We start from the raw sequence: 25,381 nt of genomic DNA on the forward strand, positions 1-25,381 counted from the left end.
GTAAGGACACTGGGAGAGCTGAAATCATGGCAGCAGCTGGAATGTGGGAAAGGCAGAGGCAGGGCAGGAGAGGAGCTGAGGAGCAGCACTGAACTGCCAGACTGGGACCTGCAGGGGAGAACCAGCAAGTTACTGAGGCTGGGAGCAAAACCAGAGGGGATTGAGGCCCTGCCCTGAATGGTTCTGTCCCTTTCTCTCTTTGTCTGCTTTGATGTTTCCCTCTGAACTCAGCACAGGATTCTGTTTTTCCCCACCCTTCTGGAGCACAGAGCTTGGTGAGAACTCAGGGCCTGTTGCTCTCAGGCTTCAGGTGCTTGCACTGGCCTCATCCTAAAGCAAAGATTAAGGTCTCTGATCAAGTAAACCCATCCTGAAGTCACCCACAGTTAAAATGTTCTGTCTGTTATATTGGAACAGGAGGTTCACAGTCTGAATGAAAAACAATTCCAGCAAATGCTGTCTTAGACTGTTCCTTCAAACAGGTCACACTGCCTAAGAGCTGGGGCTGCCTGGAATGCATTTAAAGGTTTAAACTGTTCATCTGTGGGTTTAGGAATTGCATCCTCAGAAGCACCTTGGCTGGGTACCTAAATTTCACCCTAAATTCATCAGGGAGGACTCCATGAGGATCACTGTGCATTGCCTCTCTCTCTTAGCCCTGGTCTGATGCCCCTTGCTGGCCTCAGGGCAGTTGTTCCCTTCTCTTTCCTGGCGTTATTCTGGACACTGAGCTGCACTTGGCCAAGCACAGGTCCTTGCAGAACTCACTGGAACCATTCCTCCTGGATAATTCTCATTCTTCTCAGTTAATTTGTTGTTAATCTTGTTGATAGGCTCCACATGGTTTTTTATGGTGCTATTTTAACAAAGCATTGCACAGCACTGGCAGATATTTCCTGGAAGCCCAATGCAGTATATTTTATAGATTCCTCATTATATATCTGCATAGTTACTGTTACCAGCCACATTTATGGGCTGACATTCTGCTTCTTGCAGATACTTGTTTTCCATGAAGCAGGAAGATGGATGTGAAGCGTGTGCCATCTCCTGTCCATCCCCTTTTCCACCATCTCACCTGCTGTGGGGCTCCAGCTGCTTCACTGGCAGTGCTCAGGGTGTCTGACTCCCTCCCTAAACATTGCTGGTTCTTCATGTCCCCCCTCTCCCACAGCTCCTCAGCACCAGGCTCAGGGGTTCGAGTCCCTCTGGGGGTTCCCACCTTTCAGGGCAGGTTCAGGGGCCAGTCAGACACAAAAACATTACATGAAAGCTGTGGAAGATGCTGTCCCAGTCTGTCTCTGCTGCTGCAGGGTTATTGGTGCCCACACAGGGAACCCTGGTGCTGTGTCTGCTCCATCCTGGCAGCTCCCTGGGTCCTTCCCATGTCCCACTGTCCTGCAGTCTGTCCTTTCCCTCACTGCACACACAGAATGTTCTCCTTGTTCCCCTCCCCAGCTTTAGCCCCTGCCTGGTTTTGCCATTTGTCTTTATTTCAGGGACCAGTTCACAGGCTCTCACTTGAGGTTCAGTTTCTATTTGTGACATGTCCTTTAACACTTCATACTTCTTGATTAAAAGGGATTTTTAACAGAAAAAAATCCTTCTCCCAACTGTTCTCCTCCACACTGCCTCACTTTTTGGAGGGTTGTTTTTTTTTTTTTTCATAGAAGAGTGTGAAAATGTGTAAAATACTGTGGATTCCTGTAACCAAAGGAATATTTTTCTTCACAAATGTTTCCCCATCTCCAGTGTTTTTGTCACTAATTTTGCATTAGTGCATTCTGATGAAAACACAGAGTGGAAGGGCCAGGTTTGGATGTAACTGATTTATTGTTCCCTTGGGTTTCATCAAAACCATTTCTGTGGTGCTTTGTTGTCACCTGTGATGTGCAGGGGAGAACAGGGAGGAGCTGAAAGCAAGTTTTTATGGCTAGGCAGGGCCTTAATATTACATTTACTGTGCTTGGGACCCTCCACCCATTTCCAGTCTCCCCCAGGTGCTGGAATTGGGTGTCAGGAAAAGACACCTGGATAATTCCTGTTTTGGGGTGATGAACTCTCAGTGCAAGTGTGGCAAAACCATTTGCCTCAAGATGTACCTGTGCCTTACTGCAAATGGGCTTTACTGTTGTTTTTAAAGTGGAATTAGGAAAGGCTTAATTAGGAAAATAATAACTGGGAAACCATTGAAGAGCTCCTTTGGAGAAGTGGCTCTTTCCTTGGAGAAGCAGGTGCTGTGCAAAGCCAAATTTTGTTGTAGGGACAGAAAAGGAGGGGAAAAGCTGCTCCTGGGGGGCTTGGGGAGGTTCTAAAGAAGGACTCAGATGCTGAGTTGTGTCTGTGTGTGTAAAATTCCTGTGTGTCCAACCTTGCAGCCTCAGGATCTGCTGGGAAGGGGAGCCGCCCCATGGACCTGGGCCCCGACTACAAACCCCCGCTGGGAGGTGAGTGTGGGGCAGAGCTGCTCCATGGGCACACTTTGCTTCCACTGTGGGCCAGCCAGGGAATGTTCCAGAGCTGTTCCAGAGCTGTTCCTGCTGCTGCTGAGCTCCCCTGGCGTTTCCATAGCAGAGCTGCTCCCAGCCTGGTGGGACACAGCTGCCAGAGTGGGACATCAGCTCTGGAGGGACACATGAGGAGGGAAAGGCCTCCTGTGCTCCTTCTGCTGCCCAGTGCCGGGTGGGGGGATATCCTGTCCTCAGGGTGCTGATAAAGGTTTCCCTTGGAGCCAAGTGACCCCTGGAGGCTCCTGATCCAATTCCAGTGGCTCCAAGGGGAGCCTGTGGTGCTGCAGGGTCCCAGACTGACTCTGCTTAGAGTGGGGAGGTTTTTGTGATAACTGAGCAGGCTGCACTTAAATTGTGATAGACTCAGGAGGAAAAGGATCTATAAATCAACTTCCAGGTGAGCAATTGTACAGAAACAGTTGGCAAATGCAGAGAAACAAACATTTCTCAGGAGATCCATCCCCTGCTGCTGATTTCAGGATTCCAGGCATCTTTGGTGGGCACTGCTTGATTTCCTGGGTAATAAATGAGCCTTTTCTCCCCTCCCAGGCAGTAACAGTCCCCATGGCAGCCCCACATCCCCCCTGGACAGCAACATGCTGCTGGTGATCATCGTGTCCGTGGGCGTCATCACCATCGTCATCGTCGTCATCGTCGCCGTCTTCTGCACGCGCCGCACCACGTCCCACCAGAAAAAGTAACGGGGCTGGGGCTGGGGCTGCCTGCCTTACCGAGTCCTGTGCTTTGATTCTTCTTCTAGGGTTTATTTCCTTCAAATCCTGCAGCCTGTGGGTGCTGCTGCTGGGCTGCTTTTCCTGGCAGTGTCCCACAGTTCCAAGCCATCAGTTCACACACAAAGCAGGGCAGTGCTTCCACTGTGCCTGCACTTCCCCCTGCCCTCCCCGAGGAGAAATTGTCCTTTGTGGTGTTTGGGAGGTCCCCAGGATGAGGGAAGAGATGAGAACCTGACTCCATGTTCTCAGAAGGCTACATTTATATTATATTATATTATATTATATTATATTGTATTGTATTATATTATATTATATTATATTATATTATATTATATTATATTATATTATATTATATTATATTATATTATATTATATTATATTATATTATATTATATTATATTATATTATATTATATTATATTATGCTATACTAAAACTATACTAAAGAAAGAGAAAGGATACATCAGAAGGCTTAACAAGAATGATAATGAAAATTTGTAACTGACTCCTCAGAGTCTGACACAGCTGGCTGTGATTGGTCATTAAGTTAAAACAATTCACATGGAACCAATCAAACAGGCACCTGTTGGTAAACAACTTCCAGACCACATTCCAAAGCAGCAAACACAGGAGAAGCAATCAGATAATTATTATTTACATTTTTCTCTGAAGCTTCTCAACTTCCCAGGAGAAGAAATCCTGGCAAAGGGATTTTTCAGCAAATATCACAGTGCCAGTCCTTCACAGGTTTCCAAAGTGGAGCCAGTCCATGTGTTGGGAGCTGGGAGAGCCCAAGAGCTCAGGCAGCTCCTCACTCTTGCATTGACATTTTCCAGTTTTTAGTAGGATCACTGGAGGGGAATCTGAGTGTGCTGCTGGATTCCTTAGGAAAGTGCTCCAAAATCCCAGGGTTTGTATCTGAATTCTTCCCTCAGAGCAGCTGCATTAATGCTGCAGCAGTGGTGCTCCTGCAGGGTCTCTCTGTGTGTTCCTTGAAAGGCCAGAGCTGTATTTGGGGTTTGAAAAGGATCTGTTTTATGCAATCCAGATTTTTAAGGAAGTGCTGAAAAGCCAGGCTTGGATAATCTGCAGTTGCTGTGCTGCAGCAGCACCGCCCTGCAGAAGTGCAGGGGAGGGAGCAGGGAGGGAGGAGCTGGCCCTGGCACACCTGGCAGCTGGGGCTGGGCCTGGGAGAGGGCAGCAGGGAGGGGCAGGGACAGGAGATGTGTTTTGTTTCATTTTAGGGCAGAAATAACGCTGTGAAATCTCAGTTTCTGAGTGCCCTCAGCCAGGGAATAACCTGATCCCTGTCACTCATCAGCTCCAGTGGGAGCAGGACTTGGGAGTGGCCCCTGCCAGAGGCTCTGTTGGTGACATTTACCAATGTCTGAGCCATTCCCAGGAACTCTGCTCCCAAAGGGACCCCTCCTCCAGCTTTGCCATGGCCCAAAGTGAGGAGTCAGCATGGCAGGAGTGCTGAAACCCACATTTGCTCTCAGCAAATGCTGCCACCCCAAATCTCTGCCTCACTGTGGTTTGCTGCTGCTCTCAGCAGGGTGGGAGCCTCCCCAGTGGGATGTGTCCAGCCTGAGTGGGGCTGGAAGGAACATTCCTGTCCTTAATCCTTGTTCCCATCCTCTTGGGAGAACTGCACCTCCATCTCCAGCTGCTGCTGGAGCTTGGTGAGCCTGGGGTATGGGCACAGCATTGGAATATTCTCTCAATGAGCAGAATTTCTGCAAATTTCATTCTTGGTAAGGAAGGCTGGGCTGCAGAGCCAGGGCTGCATTCCATGGATGTGCTTTGAGGTGTCACTGGGGCTTGTGTGCAAAATTCAAAGCTCCCTGCCAAGTGGGAAACTTGTGCCCAGCTGGATGCAAGACCTGAGGGAAATCCCAGGGGAAAGTTCTCCCTGGTGAGACCCCATCTTCAGTGCTGTGCCCAGTTCTGGGCCCTCAGCTTGGGAAGGACGTTGAGATGCTTGAGCACATCCAGAGGAGGCAACAAGGAACACAAACCCTGTGAGGAAGGTTTGAGGGAGCTGGGGATGCTCAGCCTGGAGAAGAGAAGGCTCAGAGGTGCCCTTATTGCTCTCTACACCTTCCTGAAGGGAGGTTGTGCACAGGTGGGGTCGGTCTCTGACAGAAGCAGAGGACACAGTCTCAAGCTACACCAGGGAAGGGATAGGTTGGAGATTAGGAAGAAAATTTTCACCAAGAGAATAATAAAGTGCTGGAATGCCCTTCCCAGGGAGGTGGTGGAATCACCATCTGTGGATGTGTTTAAAAAAAGACTGGGCATGGCACTTGGTGCTAGAGTCTAGGGCAGGTGTTAGGGCACAGGTTGGACTCGATGCTCTTAGAGGTCTCTTCCAGGCTCGTGATTCTGGGATTCTGTAATTCTGGGATTCTGTGATTCTGGGATTCTGTGATTCTGTGACTCTGTGATTCTGTAATTCTGGGATTCTCTAATTCTGGGATTCTGTGATTCTGTGACTCTGTGATTCTGTGACTCTGTGATTCTGTGACTCTGTGGTTCTGTAATTCTGGGATTCTGTAATTCTGGGATTCTGTGATTCTGGGATTCTGTAATTCTGTGACTCTGGGATTCTGTGATTCTGGGATTCTGGGATTCTGTGATTCTGGGATTCTGTGACTCTGGGATTCTGGGATTCTGTAATTCTGTGGCTCTGGGATTCTGGGATTCTGGGATTCTGTGATTCTGTAATTCTGTGGCTCTGGGATTCTGGGATTCTGTGAAAGTTGCCTTTTCCAAAGGTGCAGAACATCCCTGTGCTCTCCTCTCCAGGAAACGAGCCGCCTGCAAATCCGTGAACGGCTCCCACAAGTACAAGGGGAACTCCAAAGATGTCAAACCCCCAGACCTTTGGATCCATCATGAGAGGCTGGAGCTCAAACCCATTGATAAATCCCCAGATCCCAACCCCATCATGACAGACACCCCCATCCCTCGCAACTCCCAGGACATCACCCCGGTGGACAACTCCATGGACAGCAACATCCATCAAAGGAGGAATTCCTACAGAGGTGGGAGCCCATGGGGGGTGAGATACATCTGCTGTGGGTGGTGACATCACTTTATCGAGAGATGATGAAGTTCCTCTTCTCTGTTCTTATTTTCCAAGCAGTGAATTGGGTTTGTTCCTGGTTTCTGAGACTCTGGAAGGGTTGGATCATTTGTTTTAGTGAGGAAATGGAGCATCCAAGAGTTAGATCATTACTTTCTCTTGGTAAATACTGATTAGTAATGGGAAGATCATCTCACTTCATATTAAACCATTGGAGTTGTTTCTGACCTTTCAGCCCAGAGCTCAATCACTGCCAGAAGTTTGCACTGAGGCCTGGAGTTTCTCCAGTTCCCAAAATCCTCACCCTCACCATCTTCCCACCTTCCAGCAAAGGGGGAAGGGGCTGCTTTGGTCACTGGTGGCTCCAAGAGCTGCCTGGGAGCAGGGCTAGAGGGAGGATGTGGGAATGCTGGTTCAGGAGCTGGAGCAGAGCATAACGTGGCTGTTTCCCCTCAGGACACGAGTCAGAGGACAGCATGTCCACGCTGGCAGGAAGGAGGGGCATGAGGCCCAAGATGATGATGCCTTTTGATTCTCAGCCACCTCAGCGTAAGTGAACACCCCCATTCCTGCTGCAGCCACTCCCTGCTCCCAGGAAATCCCATCCTGGGCAGCAGGAGCAGCTCGGGGGAGGCTCCTGAGCCCTCCTGGTGTGGGCAGAGTGAGACCACGTTAGGAGGGATTGGGAGTACTGGGGTGAGGGCAGAGCATGGCCAGATCTGTCTGGGGCTCCTCCAGGGACAGCCTGTGGGCCTGGCTGCCTCTTGTGGTCATTCCCTTGGAGCTCTGCCAGTGCCCAGCTGCTCCATAGGAGCTGGAATCTCTCTCAGGTTCCTCACTGTTGGTTTTCCCCTCCCAGCCCAGGCAGTCACCATCCCCTTTATCTCTGCAGTTGCTGCTCTCAGAGCCTTCTCTGACTTTCCTCCGAGCTCCTTGAGACTTCTTTGCCCTGGGATCCTTCTCTGATACCAAAATTAGCATTATTAGGAAAATTTTTTGGAATTAAACAATATATATGGAGTTTTCAAATGACTCCAAGATGGAAAGGGACTTGGCTTAACCTCTGAACAGCCAGACTGAAACCCTGTGTGAGAACCCTGGTGAGAAGAGTTCAGGAGTTACTGTGCAGGGGCAGAACTGGGAGGTAAAATCACACCAAGCTCACCCAGGCTGAGCTTTAGACTTCCCTTACATGTTCCACCTGTAACCAGGTGACTGCTGCCACAACCTCTCCATTTGATGGAATTATTTCAGAGTGGTTCATCACATTTCCACTTTCTTTTTACTTCAATTAAAAACTGAGCTGAGGACTTGGTGTTCTTGATCTCTGCCTACTTTTTCAAGTGTCCTGATGACCTGATTGCTCAGTTTGTCAATCTTCTTGTTCTATGACCTTTTTCCAAGAGTAGCACGTGGTTTCCTGGTTTTACTCCAAGCAGTGTGATCTCCTTGTTGTCTCCCAGCTCTCCATGTGTGAGGAGGGAGCAGAGGATGCAGTTTGACACTAAATTCCTTGGAGCTGGTCTGTGTCACACATGGCTGTGTGGCAGGTGCCCATCCCATGCCAGGCTCTGCTCCTGCCTTGCCTGAGGGCACAGACCAGGCCCAGGCCCTGCTGGAGCTTGGCCTTGAGACTTGGCCTCTCCATCCTGTTGGTGAGAGCTCCAGGGGCCTCCTGCCACAGGCTCTGCTTTGTGGGAGTGGAGCATCCACTGTGGGGTCTGAGGTGCCCTCCTGGCACATGAGGCCCTTCCTCAGTGAGCCCCACCAGAACCATTCCATGTGTCCAGCTCTGCCTGCACAACCTTCCATGGCTTTCTTCCACCCACTGGAGCGTTCAGATGGAGTTATTAATTACCTCCTGAGTACTGAATTATGACAATCCACTGTGCCATTTTAGTCTCATTTGCAGTCATGGTGTGTACCTAGTGACTTCCTTTTTTGCCTCCTGGAGTACAGAAATTCTGGAAGGATGCTGGGAAGCAAAGGGCTGTTTATTGTTTAACACACCTCACTTCATAGTATCTCAATAGTGGATAATACATCAATGTGGGTAACAGATGTGTATTCTCTTTATTCTTCTTCTGAACTTCTCCTTGGAATCAAGCAGTGCATTAAGAGCTGGTGGCACAGTTTTTGGAGCTGTAAATGGGTGATTTTTTTGTCCTAAGCACATTTGAGGTGTGATAACCCAGGGGTTGATTCTGGGTTGTCATTCAGCCAAGGGTCTGGCTCCCTGCTGGAGGAGGGAGCAGGGAGGGGAGCCCCCAGCCTGTCCTCTGTGTGTGTGTGTGTGTGTGTGTGTTAAGTGTTTCTCTGTCTTGTGTTCATCCACAGCTGTGATTAGTGCTCATCCCATCCATTCCCTCGACCCCCCTCACCACCATTTCCACTCCGGCAGCCTCGCCTCTCCAACCCGCAGCTTCCTGCAGCACCAGCTCAGCCCGTGGCCCCTGGGCTCTGCCATGTCCCATTCGGACAGGGCCGACTCCACAGGTGAGACACCGAGCCTCAGGGAGCTGCTGCTCTGTGCAGCAGCCAGGGAAGCACCTGGAAACCCCAGCCTGGAGCTGGGCCAACCTCCTCTGGGGGTTCCGTCAGGATGGGCTGGGCTTTCCTGGGTAGGTCAGATATTGATCCTTGACATCCGTGGTGGTGTCCTTGGAAAAGAGGGTTTCATGTTTTACACACAGCTCCAAACAGGGATTCCTCCTGCCCTGGAGTCTGAAACAGCAGATTAACTCTGAGCTGCTTCATTGGTTTAACTTTTCCCCTAATTAATACAATTGGAAACCAGCAGGAAAGGAAAGTCCAGGCTTGGCTATTGAAAATGGGGGCACACAGAGAATGGGGGTGATTTCCATGCAGCACTTTGAGGCTTGATCAGAATCATTTGTAGTTTTGGAGAGCAGTAAAGTCTCCAGTGCTCTGGAAAATCCCAAAGCAATGGTGTTGCTAAATGTGCACATGGGTAACACACTGGGATGAAGCTTCTCTACTTTAAGGTCACCATTTGAAGGTATCTCAGCCAAAAGTGGTGTTTCCTTATGAAAACAGTTCCTGAGGCTGCAAGGTCCATTCCAGCCCAAACCATTCCATGAGTCTCAGTAAATGGATTTCAGGTGTGGCTCCTCTGTGACCACCCCAGTGCTGTGAAGAGTTCCTAGTTAAAAATGCCAATACTTTGGTACTCTGGGGTAAAAGGAGGCTGCAGATTCGTGTTCTGTGCTGTTCGTCTGAGGACTGGAACATGGAGCTCTTTCAGTACCAAAGCGTGAGAGGTGCAGTCACTCAGCTCTCGGCTCCTTTAGCTCCCATCCAGCCCATGGTCACCTGGGAGCGGGCCAGGGGGTCCCTGCAGCCCCTGCAGGAGGAGCTGTGTCCCCGTGAGCCCTCTGAGCAGCAGTGACCCCTGCTGTCGCTGTGTGTCCCCGCAGAGTCCGTCCGGAACACGCCCAGCACGGACACGATGCCGGCGGGCTCGGCCGTGCCCAGCGCGGAGCTGCCGGAGCCCGAGGGGCCGTTCCTGCCCGCCGAGGAGGAGCCGCAGGGCCCCCCCACGGCCCACGTGCGCCCCTCGCACCCCCTCAAGAGCTTCGCCGTGCCCGCCGTGCCCAGCGCCGCGGGCCCCTTCGACCCTGCCCTGCCCAGCACCCCCCTGCTGACCCAGCAAGGTGAGGCCACAGAACGGGGATGTGGGGAACAAAGGGAGCTGGGGTTGGGTGGGGATTTGGGGAGCAAAGGGAGGTGGGGTTGGGTGGGGATTTGGGGAGCAAAGGGAGGTGGGGTTGGGTGGGGATTTGGGGAACAAAGGGAGGTGGGGTTGGGTGGAGATTTGGGGAACAAAGGGAGGTGGGGTTGGGTGGAGATTTGGGGAACAAAGGGAGGTGGGGTTGGGCATCACAGGAAATATGGCAGAGGCTGGGGTGGGTTTTGTTGGTGTCATTTTCTGTATATAGATAAGGCAATTCAAATCCAACACTCCATAATTGAAGTGTTCCTTTTCTCCTGCTAGAATCCTGTTCCTTCAGGGAATCATCCCAGACTGCTTTGGGTTCAAAGGGAGCTTTAAAGCCCTGGGCAGGGGACACTTTCCACTGTCCCAGCTGCTCCAAGCTCTGTCCAGGCTGACCTTGGGCACTCCCAGGGATGCAGGGGCAGCCCCAGCTGCTCTGGGCACCCTGTGCCAGGGCCTGCCCACCCTGCCAGCCAGCAATTCCTTCCCAACATCCCATCCATGCCTGGCAGTGGAAGCCACTCCCCCCTGTCCCTCCTGTGCTCCTTCCAGGAGCTCCCTGGGCAGGCAGCAGGGGCAGTGCCCGTGCCTGACGTGTCCCCCCCTCTCTGCAGCCCCTGGGCACCCCCTGCACGCGGTGAAGACGGCGTCCATTGGCACCCTGGGCAGGACCCGGCCGCCCATGCCCGTGGTGGTGCCCAGCGCCCCCGAGGTGCAGGAGACCACGCGGATGCTGGAGGACTCGGAGAGCGTAGGTACCCCCTGCCAGGCTGGCAGGCCTCACCCTGGGGCTCTGTGGACACCTGCACTGGCACCTTCATGGCCACGGGGCCACAGGGGCTTGGCACTGCCACAGCTCCTATGCCAGGGAATCTGCACAGGAAATGGGGGAAGACAGGGAGGGTCCTGCTGAGTCCTGCAGCTGCAGCTTCCCCAGCTCTGCAGAGCATTCCCAGTGCCATCCCCAGCTCTGCAGAGCATTCCCAGTGCTATCCCTGAGCTCTGCAGGGCATCCCCAGTGCCATCCCCAGCTCTGCAGAGCATTCCCAGTGCCATCCCCAGCTCTGCAGAGCATTCCCAGTGCTATCCCTGAGCTCTGCAGAGCATTCCCAGTGCCATCCCCAGCTCTGCAGAGCATTCCCAGTGCCATCCCTGAGCTCTGCAGGGCATCCCCAGTGCCATCCCCAGCTCTGCAGAGCATTCCCAGTGCCATCACCAGCTCTGCAGAGCATTCCCAGTGCCATCCCCAGCTCTGCAGAGCATTCCCAGTGCCATCCCCAGCTCTGCAGGGCATTCCCAGTGCCATCCCCAGCTCTGCAGAGCATTCCCAGTGCCATCCCCAGCTCTGCAGAGCATTCCCAGTGCCATCCCCAGCTCTGCAGAGCATCCCCAGTGCCATCCCTGAGCTCTGCAGTCATCCCCAGTGCCATCCCTGAGCTCTGCAGGGCATTCCCAGTGCTATCCCTGAGCTCTTCAGGGCATCCCCAGTGCCATCCCCAGCTCTGCAGGGCATCCCCAGTGCCATCCCCAGCTCTGCAGAGCATTCCCAGTGCCATCCCCAGCTCTGCAGGGCATTCCCAGTGTCATTATTAGTCCCCAGCTCCGCAGGGCATTCCCAGTGCTATCCCTGAGCATTCCCAGTGCCATCCCTGAGCTCTGCAGGGCATTCCCAGTGCCATCCCTGAGCACTCCCAGTACCATTGCACACAGAACATTTGACATTAATGTGTGTTCCAAGCCATCATCCCAAAAATGTTTTTAAATTATCACAGGAGAGTTTCCTGACTTTTGGGAAGGGTGCAGCCTTGTTGGGCAGCTTTGGAAGCAGCTTTTAGGGAATGTTTTGGGTGTGAGGCACTGGAAGAGCTGTTTTCCTTTTAAATTGCAGGCCAAGGAGCTGCTCCTGTGGCCATTGTGTCACCTGTTAATACAGAAATATTCATTGCTGCATCACTGCTGCACGAAATGCTCATTTGGAATTTATATTTCTTTTTTTTTCCTCGTTGTCCTTTTGTTACATGTTTTTTACTCTCCTGATTTTATTTCTCTATGTGCTGGTGAGGAAACTTGATCTTGGTGCTCTTTTGTGTTTCTTTATTAATTTTGTTTGGTCAGTACCAAACCCATTCTCCACAACTAATTTGTAATATTTAAATAGAGCCATTAATACTTTTTTCATTAATGTGCAAGGTAGAGTCAGCACAAAAAAAACCCAGATTAAATTAAATTACTGGTTCAACTATGAGTCTTAAAATGTAAATTACAAGTTGAACTGTGAGGTTCAGGGTTGGGTAGTGATTTGAATTAATTCAGGGTTTTTAGGAGAAGCTGTAGGGAGGAGTTTAAGGAAGGAGTTTACTCCCAGCTGCTGCTCTGTATCCCAGTCAGGAGCTGGCAGATGATGTGTTGGGCAGAGGGCTGGGATGATTTGCTGTACAAGGCAGAGGTTTGGTACAGTGGAAGTTCTTGGCTGTTGAAGTGGAGGAGGAGGAGGAGGTTTGTGTGAGAGAACAGGTCACAGCTGGAAACTGCTCAGAACTGGGAAGGATTTGGTCAGGAGGGGTTTGGAGATGAGCCAGGCCATGGTCTGTCCACAGTGGTGACAGAAATGAGACAGCTGATCCTAAAAATGTGTGGGTTTAGCAGCTATCCTGATCCCAAACCAGCTTCATTTAAGTATTCCTTTGACCTTTTTTCCTGGAACATAGCTTTACTTTACTCATCCACAGTAATGTCTGATCTGTTAAAATGAAATGATAATTTAGCCCAAATTGACCAAGTGCAGTGACAGGGATGGTCCTGTGGTCATTTGCAAGCTGGTGTCTGATGGTACTGTTAAGATAATTAACACGTAGCTTTAAGTCACTGCTCCTTTGTAATACATGGATTGATCCATGAATTTATTAGTTCTGGTCCTAAGACCTGGATTTGACAATCAGAGGGGTTTGGTCTATGTTGTGATCAGTGCAACTACTGTTTCTATTTTCAGGAAAATGGCAGTTTAATTTCCAGCAAAAGCAGGTTTCTTTCCATTACTTTGTGCTGGCTTTCCCTAGTACCACTTCTGCAATTTCTGCTGACTCTGCCAACAAATTCAAGTGCAAGAGCAGCAGGCAGTCACAGACCCTCCTGTAGTGTGTGGGGGTGAACTCAGGACTTCTTCACAGTTGTATTTCTGTCTATTTTCTGTCTATTTACCTGTCCATGAATTTATTTCCAAAATGCACCATATAAAAGGTGCATAGGACCTTTCCCTAAGCTGGGAAGATCCTTCTCAATTTCCTGCTTTGGTTCAAAGGCAGGGATTGAGACAGGAAAACAGGGCTTGACCAGTGGAGCTCTGAACCACAACTGCCCAAGGGCTGCACTTGGAAAGAGAGCTCAGCACCCCTCCTGTGGCAGGAGCTGAGCTTTTCCAACCCTGCCAGGCTGGGTTCACACAGAATCACTGGGCTGGGAAAGGAGCTCCCAGCCCAGAGTCCAGCCTGTGCCCACACCCCACCTTGGCATGGATAAATTGTGCTGATGGCTGAGCTGGGGTCAGGGCTGCCCCAGGAGTGGCCATTGCTGGCTCCTGGCCAGCCCCAGCCCTGGGTGAGTGCCCCTCTCCCTGCAGAGCTACGAGCCCGACGAGCTGACCAAAGAAATGGCGCACCTGGAAGGACTCATGAAGGACCTGAACGCCATCACCACGGCGTGAGCGCCCCGGCCTCGGACTCTGCCCTGCCACACCAGGAGTGTACAGAGGAAACACTAAAGGAAACAACAAAAAAGAGAAAAAAAATAAGAAATCAACAAAGCAGAAAGAGGGACAGCACATGAGAGCAATGGAGGGAGGAGGAGAGGAACCAGCCCCAGGTGACCCCAGTGTCACCCCCTTGTCCTGCAGGGAGCCACGTGGGGTTCCAGCAGCACCCAGCAGGATGGGCCACGCCAGGCTGGGATCCAGCAGGACAAAAGCAAAGCAAAGTGGACTCGCCATTAGTTTTTTTCTGGTCAGGTTTTGTCTCAGTGGTGTGATTGCCCTGCCTTTTCAGTGTTGGACATTGGCATTTATGTACAATTTTATTTGTTGTTTTTATTTTATCTTTTTTTATAAAAAGGAAAAAAAATATTGTAATAAAAAAAAAGGGAGAAACTGTTGTTTTCCACAGCCTAGGCTGAGGTTTGACTGCTTGTTCTATTGTGTATGAAAATTCATTGCCAGTGTGGGTTGTTCAGTTTTGTTTTTTTATCCTGCGTATAATTACGTCCCCTTCTGGCAGTTAATCCATGGCCTTTTGGGATGCTGCACTGCTCTTTGTAAGCTTTTTTTATTATTTTTATATTATAATTATTAAAAGCCTGACTTTCTCCTCTCATCACTGTGAGATTCCCGGTCTGTTTGAGTTGAGGTGTAATTGAGAGCCTTGTTTGTCGCTTTTTGTGCAGTTTCAGATTTTCAGTGGGGGGAGAAGTAGCTGGGGAAAAGGGGAGGGGATCCTGGGGGGGGAGGGTTCATTCCTGTTGTTTTCCCGTCTTTTTCCAGTGACTGGGAAGACTGAAGAACAAGGAAACATCTTCAGCTGTACTGTGTGTCTGGTCACTGGGCCAGGAAGAGGCTCCTTAGGAACATTCAGAGAATTCCTCCTGGGAATTGGGCTCCTCCTGCCCAGGTGACCCTACAGGGAGCTTCTTTTGGCAGCTGTTTTGTTGCTGTTGGTTTAAAGATGGATCAGGAGCATGCAGGGCTGGGGTTGAGAACTTGAGGATTTTCTCATTCCCAAGAGCCCAGATCCTGCCTGGAGAGCACTGAGTGCCCACAAGGTCCTGCAGGTCCTGTCCCAGGCCATCCCCACAGGAATCCTACTCTGAAGGATTCCCTGGACACAAACCAAGGCAAAAATGTATTTTTTTACACTTTAGAAACCATGTAAAAATAAACCCAGTATTGGTGACCCGGGTGCTGTTCACAGACCTGCCTGGAAAGGGAGGAGAGGGAACAGGGAGGGAAGAGGGGTTTTCCTTCTCTCTTTGTGTGCTTGCCTGGCTCTGTTCTTCTCTGCATTAAAAAAAAAGGGCTGGAGTCAGTAAAATGAGAAATAAAAGAGAGAGAAACCCCAACCAGCTGCCAATGAACTCCTGTGCAATGCCACTTCTAGGATAAAAGGAATCCCAAACTTCCTGATGGTTCAGGGGCTGGGATTTGGGAAGCTCAGGCCCCTCTGTGCCTCTGCCAGGAGATTTCCACTGAAGTGGCAAAAAGAACTTGGCTTCCTTTGCTTCCCTTTAGCCCCTGAAGTGGAGCTGAAGCTGTCCCTGGGAGAAGGGAGAGCAGGGATTGAGGGTGGGGTCATTTCCTGCATTTATTTATTATTGAGGGAGGGGAGGGAATTAAATAAATGGTAGCACCATGGGCCACCTGGATAATTAATGTTTGGACTTTTAATCAGTACAATTCAGGGCAAAATAAGCTACAGAACATGTATTTAAAGAATAAAATCCACCCCCCGGCCTGAGAAAGGAGGGTGTGGATCTGTTCCTTTGCCTATTTTTTACCTATACCCAAAGAAATGCCATCCTACACACACAGTATTCCCAGCTGGGGGCCTTTGTGAATATTCCTTATGTAGAACACCATGAATGTTAATATTGTCATTGAATTTGGGGAGGGGGAATATTTTTAATGATAAAACAACTGTTCAAAGTTGGTTTTTTAAGGTTAAACTGAAAAAAAAAAGAAAAAACATTTATTCAATTCAGTGTACAATCTGTATTGCACTTTTTCACATTTTAATGCTACGTTTTCTTACATATCCTGTGATTTTAACTTTGGAACATTGTGTATCCTTGTAGTGTCATAGTCCAGCTGTGCAGTGACAGCTTCCCTCAGACATTTGGGGAAAAGGAACAAACCAAACCTGTACATTGTTTTATGATTCTCATGTAGAAGAATTTCAAGGACTGCTGTAGATGTCGACCTTTCTGTACAATTTTTTTGCTTTTCTGTAGTAGTTGCTGTATCCTCTGTGGCTTTTTTTAATAACTTCATGTTTATTATTTTGTATTGGGCATCCAATACACTTTTTTTAATCCAATCAACTCCTGTCCTGCTTGGAGAGTTTGTTTAATTGTTCATAGTGGGTTCAGTGACCAGGTTTGGGGTTTTACTTGCCCTTTTTCTCCTTGCTGTGGGTTGTGAAGAAAGAAGAGAATTGTTCTCCCTCCAGGCTTTGTGCAGCCACTGAACTTGGAGAATTTCCCTATTTCAAAGCTCCACAGTAAAAATATCACCATTTAATTAGCAAGCAGAGAAGGAAGGGGTTCAAATCAGTGCAAGTACAAATAATGCCCTTAATAAACTGGGAAATAATGGAAAAATAACCCCAGAACCATGGGATATTGCACTTCCTGATTGTGGATTGTGAAGTGCAGGAATTGATGTCCTTGTTGCCACCCCCGTGCTGGTGTGCATCAGCCCGGGCCAGCAGCCCCTGCCTGGGTCACAGCCCTGTCCCCTCCCTGTCACTCAGATCCTTCTGGTCACTCCTTCCTTCCCCCTCCCGGCGGGCAGGGAGCCTGGAATCCCCCCGGAGGGATGGCCAGGGGCAGCTGAGCTTTGCCCACCCTGCCCAGGCTGGGACTGGCATCACTGAGCTGGGAAAAGCTCCCAGATCACTGAGCCCACCCTGTGCCCAAACCCCACCCTGTCCCCAGCCCAGAGCACTGAGTGCCACCTCCAGGCATTCCTTGGACATCTCCAGGGATGGGCACTCCAAACCTCCCTGGGCAGCCCCTTCCAATGCCTGACAACCCTTTCCAAGGAGAAATTCCTCCTGATGTCCAACCCTTCCTTGGGAAGGAACAATCCCCTCCCAATCTCCCATCCATCCCTGCCCTCTGGCAGTGGGAGCCACTCCCTGTGTCCTGTCCCTCCATCCCTTGTCCCCAGTCCCTCCCCAGCTCTCCTGGAGCCCCTTCAGGCCTGGCAGAGGCTCTGGGAGGTTCTCTTATTCAGGTGAGCAGCCCCAGCTCCCCCAGGCAGTTTCTGTGAGAGCAGGGGAGGTTTCCAGCAGGTCACACATCTGCCCCATGAGCCTCCCTGGCCCAGCCTGGGGCCGTTCCCTCTGCTCCTGTCCCTGTCCCCTGGGAGCACAGCCCGACCCCCGGCTGTCCCCTCCTGGCAGGAGCTGTGCAGAGCCACAAGGGCTCCCCGAGCCTCCTTTGCTCCAGCTGAGCCGGCCCAGCCCCAACGCCCCAGGTTCCCTGGGCAGCCCTGGCTGTGTGGCTGTGCCCGGGGCGGTGCCAGGGCAGCCCTGCAGGCCCAGGGTGCCAGCAGATGGCAGCGGTGCCTCGCTGCTGAGCTCGCACGGCCCGAGCCCAGCTCCGGGAGGGAGCAGGGACCCCCAGGGCTGCTGCTCCTCAGGGGGAATCACGCTGGAAATCCCAGATTTTCCAAGGGAGCTTTGGCTTCCGACCCACAAGAGGGGTTGCCTCAAAGAGCTGCAGTAAATTGGGCAACACTTGCAGGTTTTACCCAGTGAGAGCAGCCACCCATCTCCTCCTGAATGGGTTTGATCCAAAACCCTCTGCAGTAAAAGCATTTCTGCAGCAGCTCAGGGCGAGTCAACTCCACAGCTTTCACCAAAACCACTGAAGCAGTCAGTGCAGCTTTTCTTAGGATGCCAGAATGGTTTGGATGGAAGGGACCTAAAGCCCAACTCCAATCCCACCCCTGCCATGGGCAGAGACCCCTTCCACTGTCCCAGGCTGCTCCAAGCTCTGTCCAGCCTGGCCTTGGGCACTGCCAGGGATCCAGGGACAGCCCCAGCTCTGCCAGGTCCTCCTCACCCTCACAGGGAAGAATTCCTCCCCAATATCCCATCTATCCCTGCCCTCTGGCAGTGGCAGCCATTCCCTGTGTCCTGTCCCTCCATCCCTTGTCCCAGTCCCTCCCCAGTCCCCAGAGCCTCTGGCAGGGGCTCTGAGCTCTCCCTGGAGCCTTCTCTGATCCAGGTGAGCACCCCCAGCTCTCCCAGGCTGTTTCTGTGACACCAGGGGAGGTTTCCAGCACACCTGCCCCATGTGACTCTTAAAAGCCAAGCTTGGAGCTGCACTGTGGCTCTCCAGAACCTTCCAGACCCGATAAAATCCCTGCCCCCAGAGCAGCTGTGCCAGCTCTGCAGGGTGGTGGCACCCTGGAAGTGCAGGGGACAGGCAGGACTGACAGGGCACAGCAAGTTTGGAAAGGGAAAAGCCAATGCTTGGCAGCCACAGGAACATGAGCACAAAGGTGGAAGAGTGGAGAACACCCCCAGCCCCAGGCTGCACACCTGCCTGGGGAAGGGACAGAGACAAACAAATCCAGTGAGGACCCCACAGCTGCCCCCATCAGCCAGGGTGCACAGCACCCCCAAAAGGTGGGGTTCAGGTGGAGAATCACCCCCCAAACCCCCCCACTCCTACCTAGGCAGGCACAGGAGAAGCTGCTGGTCCTTCCTGCTGTTTGCTGCAAGGAACTGGACTGGGAGAGACCAAACTGGAACCTGCTTGTGCCCCACACTCCCCAGGTGTTTCCAATCCCATCACCTCCATCCCAGGTGTTTCCAATCCCATCACCTCCATCCCAGGTGTTTCCAATCCCATCACCTCCATACCAGGTGTTTCCCATCACCTCAATCCCAGGTGTTTCCAATCCCATCACCTCAATCCCAGGTGTTTCCAATCCCATCACCTCCATCCCAGGTGCTTCCCATCACCTCAATCCCAGGTCTTTGTTTCCCATCTCCAGCTCAGGTGTTTCCCATCTCCAGCCTCAGCTCCAGGACATTTCCCTGAGTCCCAGCCCAGCTGCTCCAGGCTGGGGCTGTCTCTGCCCACCCAGCTCGGCCTGGAGAGGGGGCAGGGAGCAGTGGGGTGTCAATGGGATGGCAGTGGAGTGGGGACAGCCCTTCCCTGCTCTGGGAGAACCACTGGGATCTAATAAAACCCATCAAGCAAAGAACAGCATCAGGATAAATTAGAAATAGATGCTGAGTCCCCACAGTGCTGTGACTCAGGGCTCCCAGAGGATATTCCAGAGTGCCCAAGGCTGGTGTCTGCCTGGTTTTGTACCACTTGATCCAAACCCTGTGATTTAGGAGACCACTTTGCTGGAGCCAGGGAAGAAAAAAGGTGTGGGTTGTGTCACGAGTGCCTCCAGGATGGATCTGTAGGGTGGAGCTTTCATGGCAGCGCTGATTAAAGCCACACCTTCAGCATCCTTGTAGGGCTGAGTGTGACTGTCCCCAGTGCCACAGGCTGCCCAGGAGCACCGGGACATGAGACACGAGCTGTGCTGGTGCTCCAATCTGTCACTAGAGGGGTGTGAGGCAGCAGGGGGAGGTGAACAATCCCTTGGGACTCGTTCCTGCCTGGCACTGCAGCGCTGGGCAGATGTGTTTGGGCAGCAATGTGCCCTCAGCCCCGTGCCCTCCTTCCCTCCTGTGCTCCAGGGAATCCACCACGGCTGCCCTGAGGGAAGCAGGAATGCTGGCAGAGGGGCAGCATCCTTCCTCCCCAGAGGGAGAAACCACCCAGCCCTAGGCCCTGCTGGGTTTGCTCCAGCAGCGCTGGGATGCGCTGTGTGACACCCACGGAGCTCCCCGGCTCCAGGGGCTGCTCCAGGGAGGCAGCGGCTGCTGGGGCCACGGCAGCTCCGGGCCTGGGAGCCTCTGGCCACGGCAGCTCCGGCCCTGGGAGCCCCAGCCACGGCAGCTCCTGCCCTGGGAGCCCCAGCCCTGGGAGCCTCTGGCCACGGCAGCTCCGGCCCTGGGAGCCCCGGCCACGGCAGCTCCGGCCCTGGGAGCCCCGGCCACGGCAGCTCCGGCCCTGGGAGCCTCCGGCCCTGGGAACCTCCGGCCACGGCAGCTCCGGGCCTGGAGCTGGGGTGGCCTTGCAGAGGGGCTGAAGGGATGGGCAGGTCAGCCGGAGCTGACCACATCCTGCGGACATGGGAGCCCTGGGGGGAGGCACCTGGCCCCGGGACAGGCCGGGGGGGGACAGGCCAGGGTGGACAGTTCGGGGGGGAACAGGGCGGGGAGGGACAGGCTGGGGGGGGACAGTTCGGGAGGGACAGGCCGGGAGGGACAGTTCGGAGGGGATAGGCCGGGAGGGGACAGTTCGGGAGGGGACAGTTCGGGAGGGACAGGCCGGGAGGGACAGTTCGGAGGGGATAGGCCGGGAGGGGACAGTTCGGAGGGGACAGTTCGGGAGGGACAGGCCGGGAGGGACAGTTCGGAGGGGATAGGCCGGGAGGGGACAGTTCGGAGGGGACAGTTCGGGAGGGACAGGCCGGGAGGGACAGTTCGGAGGGGATAGGCCGGGGGGGGACAGGCCGATGGGGGACAGGCAGCACGCGGCTCCTGCGCTGGCACGGCGTGAGCGCCGCTGCCCGCCCGGCAGCGCGGCCGTGTAAAAGCAGCGGGGGGGAGAAGGGCGGCAGGTGACCGGGCAGAGCTCTGGGATTTGCAGCCAGGCCGGGAGCGGCTCCCGGGGAGGGAAGGCGTTCACACGCGTGGCACCGGGACAGGCTGTGAACGCCTTCGTGCACGGCTCCGCTCCGGGCTCTGCCGGTGCCACCCTGAGCACGGCCGGTCCTGCAGCGCCCGTGCCAGCCGGGCAGTGCCCGCACAGGGCCTGGCATCGGCCGGGCTGCAGCTCCCGGGAAGCCGCTGTGTCTCCCCATGAGAGCATCTCCGTCTCCTGAGGGGCTCCAGGCGAGGTCTGTCCCATCAGGAAGGGGAGCAGCGGTGGTTGGGGTCGGTGGTGGGAGCTGCTGCAAGGGGCGGCAATCGCCTCTCCTGCCTTTGCAGATGGCAGAACCAAGGCACGGCTTCGTTCCCTTAATCTGCCTTACTGGCACCACATTCAGCTCCATTAAAATCAGAGCCTAAAGCCGGAGCGGGGCTTAGGCAAAAGGAGCCTGAATTAGTGAGGCAGAATGGCTGGGGGCTCTGCAAGTGATGTGACAGAACCAATGTGCGTGAACCCAGCTAAAATCCAGCCTCTTCTCATCCAGGGGAGAGAGCAGGCAGCGAGGGGATGGCTTTGGAGAGCCCCTGCCCATCCAGGAGCAGTGCCCAGGCACCCCTGGGTGCGGGGACAGGCTGGGGACAGCGGGCACTGCTCCCCCGAGGTCGCTGGGGGGCTGCAGGGAGGGCAGGGCGTCCTTGCAGCCATCACTGCACAGGGAGCACACCTGGAGCTCCAGCACGGAAAGTCTGTGATGGAAAGCAGGGGGAGCTCAGCTCTGAGCTGGGGAGCTTGGGCTGACCCAGCTCCTCCCCTGGGAAAAGCAGTGTCCAGCCAAGGAGCTGATAGTGCTGCTCACAACGTGCCTGAGCAGCCTCATTTCATTCCTGCAGGTTTCTGAGTGTAGATTTGGGCTGAAAACCGGGGCAGAGGGGCCAGAGGCACACACCAAACCTAGGGCCACCGTGGGACCATTTCTCCGTGAGCAGGGAAGTGCAGGATGATGAAAAGCTGCTGTAGGATCACCTCCAAGCCCAACTGCAGCCTGGCCTGCCCTGCTTCTGCTCCCCCCTGCAGAGGGAGAGACCCCCCCATCCCTCACACAGGTCACCCCAGCCTGGGCTGGGGCTGGGCATGGCCTGCAAGGGGCAGAGGGCACAGGGAGGGAGTGTCTGGCATCCAGCAAAGAGGGACTGCTGGTGTGTGTGTGTGCCACTTCTGGGGCTCATCCCTGCAGCTCCAGCCCCCTGGGGCTGGCACAGGGCTCCTGGCATCCTGGCACGGGCTGGCCTCTGCCCTGCCCTCCCCACGGTGCCCATGTCTGACCCCTCTGGGCTTGGGCTGGGCAGGGGAATCCCTGCCAAGGGAGGGTCCTGCCTCAGTAGGTGCCAGCTCCGTCTCCAGCTCCCTCCCCTGTGGGAAGCAGAGCTCCTGGCCAGCCTTTATTCCAGTGTGACCCCAGCACTCCCTGCCAGGCTGCTGAGAAGCCAACCCTGGGCCCTGCTGTCCCTCCCTCAGCTCAGGAGGGTCCCACCCTGACCCCAGAGCTGTTCCCCTCTATGTGCCTGTGCCAGGGCAGGGCTGGCAGGGAGGGGATGTGCCCTCAGTGCCTCTCCAGTCCCACACTGCTCTGGGGCCCTCAGTGCCAGCAGAGCAGCCCCAGTTTGTGCCCCACTCCAGCTCTGGCATTCCCAAGGAGCTGGAAGTGTCCCCTGCCACCTCGCAGGGGTGTGAGCAGTGAGGTGTCCCCTCTGCCCAGGGTGTGGAGCCTTGGACGAGCTGCCCCATCTGCTGTTTGCTCTCTGTGCTTTGGCCATTTGCTCTCATTGCTTTGTGCCCATCTCCCCTTCCCAAAGGGATCCTGTCCCACAGAAGAGCAGGGCTCAGAGTGTGGCTCACAGCTCCTGTCACTGTCACAGCAGTGCCAGGGGGGCAGGGATGAGCTCAGCCCTGAGGCTGGGGCTGAAAGCTGCCTGCTGTTCCTTATTTTAGGGAAAATACACACTCTGCTCTAGTGATGGCTTTCAAGGGTCATTCCCAACTTACTCATGGCTCTCCTAGCAGGGAGGGAAAAGATGCAACTCCCTTTTCCTTCTGGGCATCCCCAGAGCACCTTGCAGGGTACCTGAGCTTGCTGGTCCCGTGCTGGGAGATCCCTGGAACTGCAGAGGAGATGAAACAGGACTCAGTCAGGGCATGCCCAACCTCAGCCCCAGCCTGGGGCTCCCTGGGGACACCCCAGAGGGGTGGCAGGGTGTCCCTGATGTGGCTGTGACTGGGGGGGACCTGAGGGTCCTGCCAGGCACAGAGCTCAGGGAGGCTGCAGAGAGGAGGAAAATCCTCTTCCCAAGACAGAGCTGAGCCCCAGCCTGCCTCTCCCTGGGGCCCTGGCACCACTTTCATTCTGCCCAGGGCTGGCTGGTGCAGGGACCACCCAATCCCAGTGCCCTGGGAAAGCACTGCTGGGAATTGCTGGGTCCTGTAGGCTCCCACACCCCAAAATCTCCCCCAGGGTGCAAGAGCCATGAGTGTAGGAGCTGCTGCCCCTCCCAATGCCAGACACTGCTGGGTGGGCAGCCAGGCCAGGCTGAAATTCCCATGAATTCCTGCCCAGACTGGGGCTGGGCAAAGGGAGAGACCAGCAGAGCTGCTGCTGCTGCTTTGCCCCACCCTGGGAGGGCTCCTGAGGCTCTGTGGGGCAGGCAGTGGTGATGAGGGGCTGACCCACCCCACTGAGGGCAGTGACCTGGCTCTGGGGATGGTTTCCCCACAGCTGGATCATCCCTGAAGTCCTTGCAGTGAGGCAAGGAGGCAGCACCATGTGCTGAACCAGCCAGGCCTTCCAAGTGTGCTTTGAGAGCTCAAAACTTGGATTCTGTTCCAATCCAACCTTGCAAATTTACAAATCTTCTGAGAAATCTCAATTTTAAAAGAAATGTTGGCTTGGGCAGGACTGTTCCCTCTCTTACAGGAATGGCATGGAAAACAGCCTGGCCTAAAAACCCATTCCAAAAGGCACCCCCAACATTTCAGTGCCTCAACTCCCTTGTGGGAACTCCAGGAGAAGGTGACCCACCAGGAGTCACCCACAGACCTGAGGGGGCCTTGCAGGAGCAATGGAAGCTCAGAGCTCAGGCCAGTTTTACCTTCCTACAACTCTTCAGCTCCTGGCCTTGGCATCCTCCCTGTGTGGCTCCTGTCCTGCTGCCAGGGGCTGTGTCCTGTGCAGGGTTCCTCCTCCAGAGATCCCACAGGCAGCCACAGCTTCCATGTCTGCATTAAAGTGAAGGATTTTCGTGCAAAACATCTGCAAAACAACTGCCAGATTTCTCCCTTGGCCTGGTGAAAATTCAGGTGTAGGTGGAAGTTTTAAACTTTTTGTCAGCAGCTCGATACAGAGAACGTGTGAGGTGGTGAACACCCTGCCAAAGCTCCAGAGGCTGCAGGAAAACAGAGACAGGACAAAGCAAAGGGTTGAAATGGGATTTTTCTCTTTTAAAGCTCATCTTGTGTTGCCTGGAGCTCACCACGTGAAGCACACAGCAAGTCAGAGGGGTGGGTTTTTCACATTTTTATTTACTAAGGTTTTTATTGTGTGTTTTATATTGCAAACCCCACCCCTAGAACTCTTCCCCTCCCTTCCCCCCCCAAAGAAACCAAATAATAATAATAATAATAATAATAATAATAATAATAATAATAATAATAATAGTAGTAGTAGTAGTAATAAATATAGTTCCACCTACTGAGACAAGCCTAGTGTTGACTGGGGTCCAGTCAGAATAACTCAAAGTTGGCTACTGCAGTGCTGAGAGCTGGAAACCCAAAGAGATCCCCGAGGGAAGCAAAGCCAAGGAGGATGTCCTGCAGTGAGGAGGGGGCATGGCCGGGCAGTGCCAGCCCTGGCTGTCCCCTGAGGGTCCCCAGGGTGCCCAGGACTCAGGAGCAGTGCAGCAGCCTCAGGACAGGAGCCCAGGAGGGCTGGAGCCCCTTCCCCCCTGCCTGCCCAGCCCACCCCAAACCCTCCAGGTGCTCGGCCAGGAGCCCTCTGGCACACAGGGGAAAGGCTGGCTAAAAACCCAAAAAACTGCAAAGGATATTGTGAGTCTTCCTTCTACCTCTGAAAACATGAGAGGGTCTGTGAGTCTGCTTCAACTCCTGTTTCAAGATGAACCTGTACATATTTGGAAAAGCAGGATCTAGAGGTTATAATTGTCACCTGCCAATCAGCCCTGCGGGAGGGTCAGAACTGACACGTATTTTAATTTAAAACTAGGATATACATATATATATATAAATATGTGTGTGTGTGTGTGCTGACACATGTGCATAAATAGACTACAGATGTGTGTGACTACCCTACAGATAGAAAAGCAGGTGTGTAGATAGAGATACATCTATAAAATCTATACAAACACACACACACACACACACACACACACACACACACACACACACACACTCACCCTTCCACCACACTCACACAGACAGAGCTGTATGGAGCCAGTAGAAAAAGCATTTCCAGAGTTCCCCTGACCCTTTTTAAGGAAGACCAAAGCTGATCACATCTGAATTCAGAGCCACCAAAGCAGGGTGAAGCAGGAGTGCCCAGGAATGCAACATTCAAGGTGCAGGCACGTGGCAGAGAGTTCTGCAGACGAGTCGGTATAAAAACAACCATCAGCCAGGGCTGGGGCAGGGCACAGGGAGCTCCAGGGGCTGGGCACTGGGGGGAGGGAAGTTTTTGGCACTGCTGCATGGAGTCTCTATCCCCTTGAGGGCTGGGGACAGAGGGAGGCTGGATGTGTCTCTAAGGAGTGGTAGAA

The 25,381-nt window shown here is 53.5% G+C and overlaps 1 protein-coding gene across 8 annotated transcripts in view; it reads left to right on the plus strand.

The window, feature by feature from the left end:
- Positions 1 to 16,145, plus strand: part of NEO1 (neogenin 1) — a 178,653-nt gene extending 162,508 nt beyond the window's left edge. For 6 of the 8 annotated variants that reach the window (XM_066559131.1, XM_066559132.1, XM_066559136.1 and 3 more), the window contains 8 exons: positions 2,376 to 2,444; positions 3,057 to 3,204; positions 6,049 to 6,287; positions 6,785 to 6,877; positions 8,666 to 8,824; positions 9,766 to 10,002; positions 10,679 to 10,815; positions 13,681 to 16,145. In XM_066559131.1, the coding sequence (XP_066415228.1) occupies positions 2,376 to 2,444; positions 3,057 to 3,204; positions 6,049 to 6,287; positions 6,785 to 6,877; positions 8,666 to 8,824; positions 9,766 to 10,002; positions 10,679 to 10,815; positions 13,681 to 13,764 (1,166 nt within the window). In that variant the 3' untranslated portion in view covers positions 13,765 to 16,145. The remainder of the gene's footprint in view (positions 1 to 2,375; positions 2,445 to 3,056; positions 3,205 to 6,048; positions 6,288 to 6,784; positions 6,878 to 8,665; positions 8,825 to 9,765; positions 10,003 to 10,678; positions 10,816 to 13,680) is intronic. The other 2 variants (XM_066559137.1, XM_066559138.1) reach the window with 1 other exon arrangement.
- Positions 16,146 to 25,381: the final 9,236 nt, after the last annotated feature.

Source organism: Molothrus aeneus, chromosome 13, assembly GCF_037042795.1.
Source record: "Molothrus aeneus isolate 106 chromosome 13, BPBGC_Maene_1.0, whole genome shotgun sequence".
Lineage (NCBI taxonomy): Eukaryota > Metazoa > Chordata > Aves > Passeriformes > Icteridae > Molothrus > Molothrus aeneus.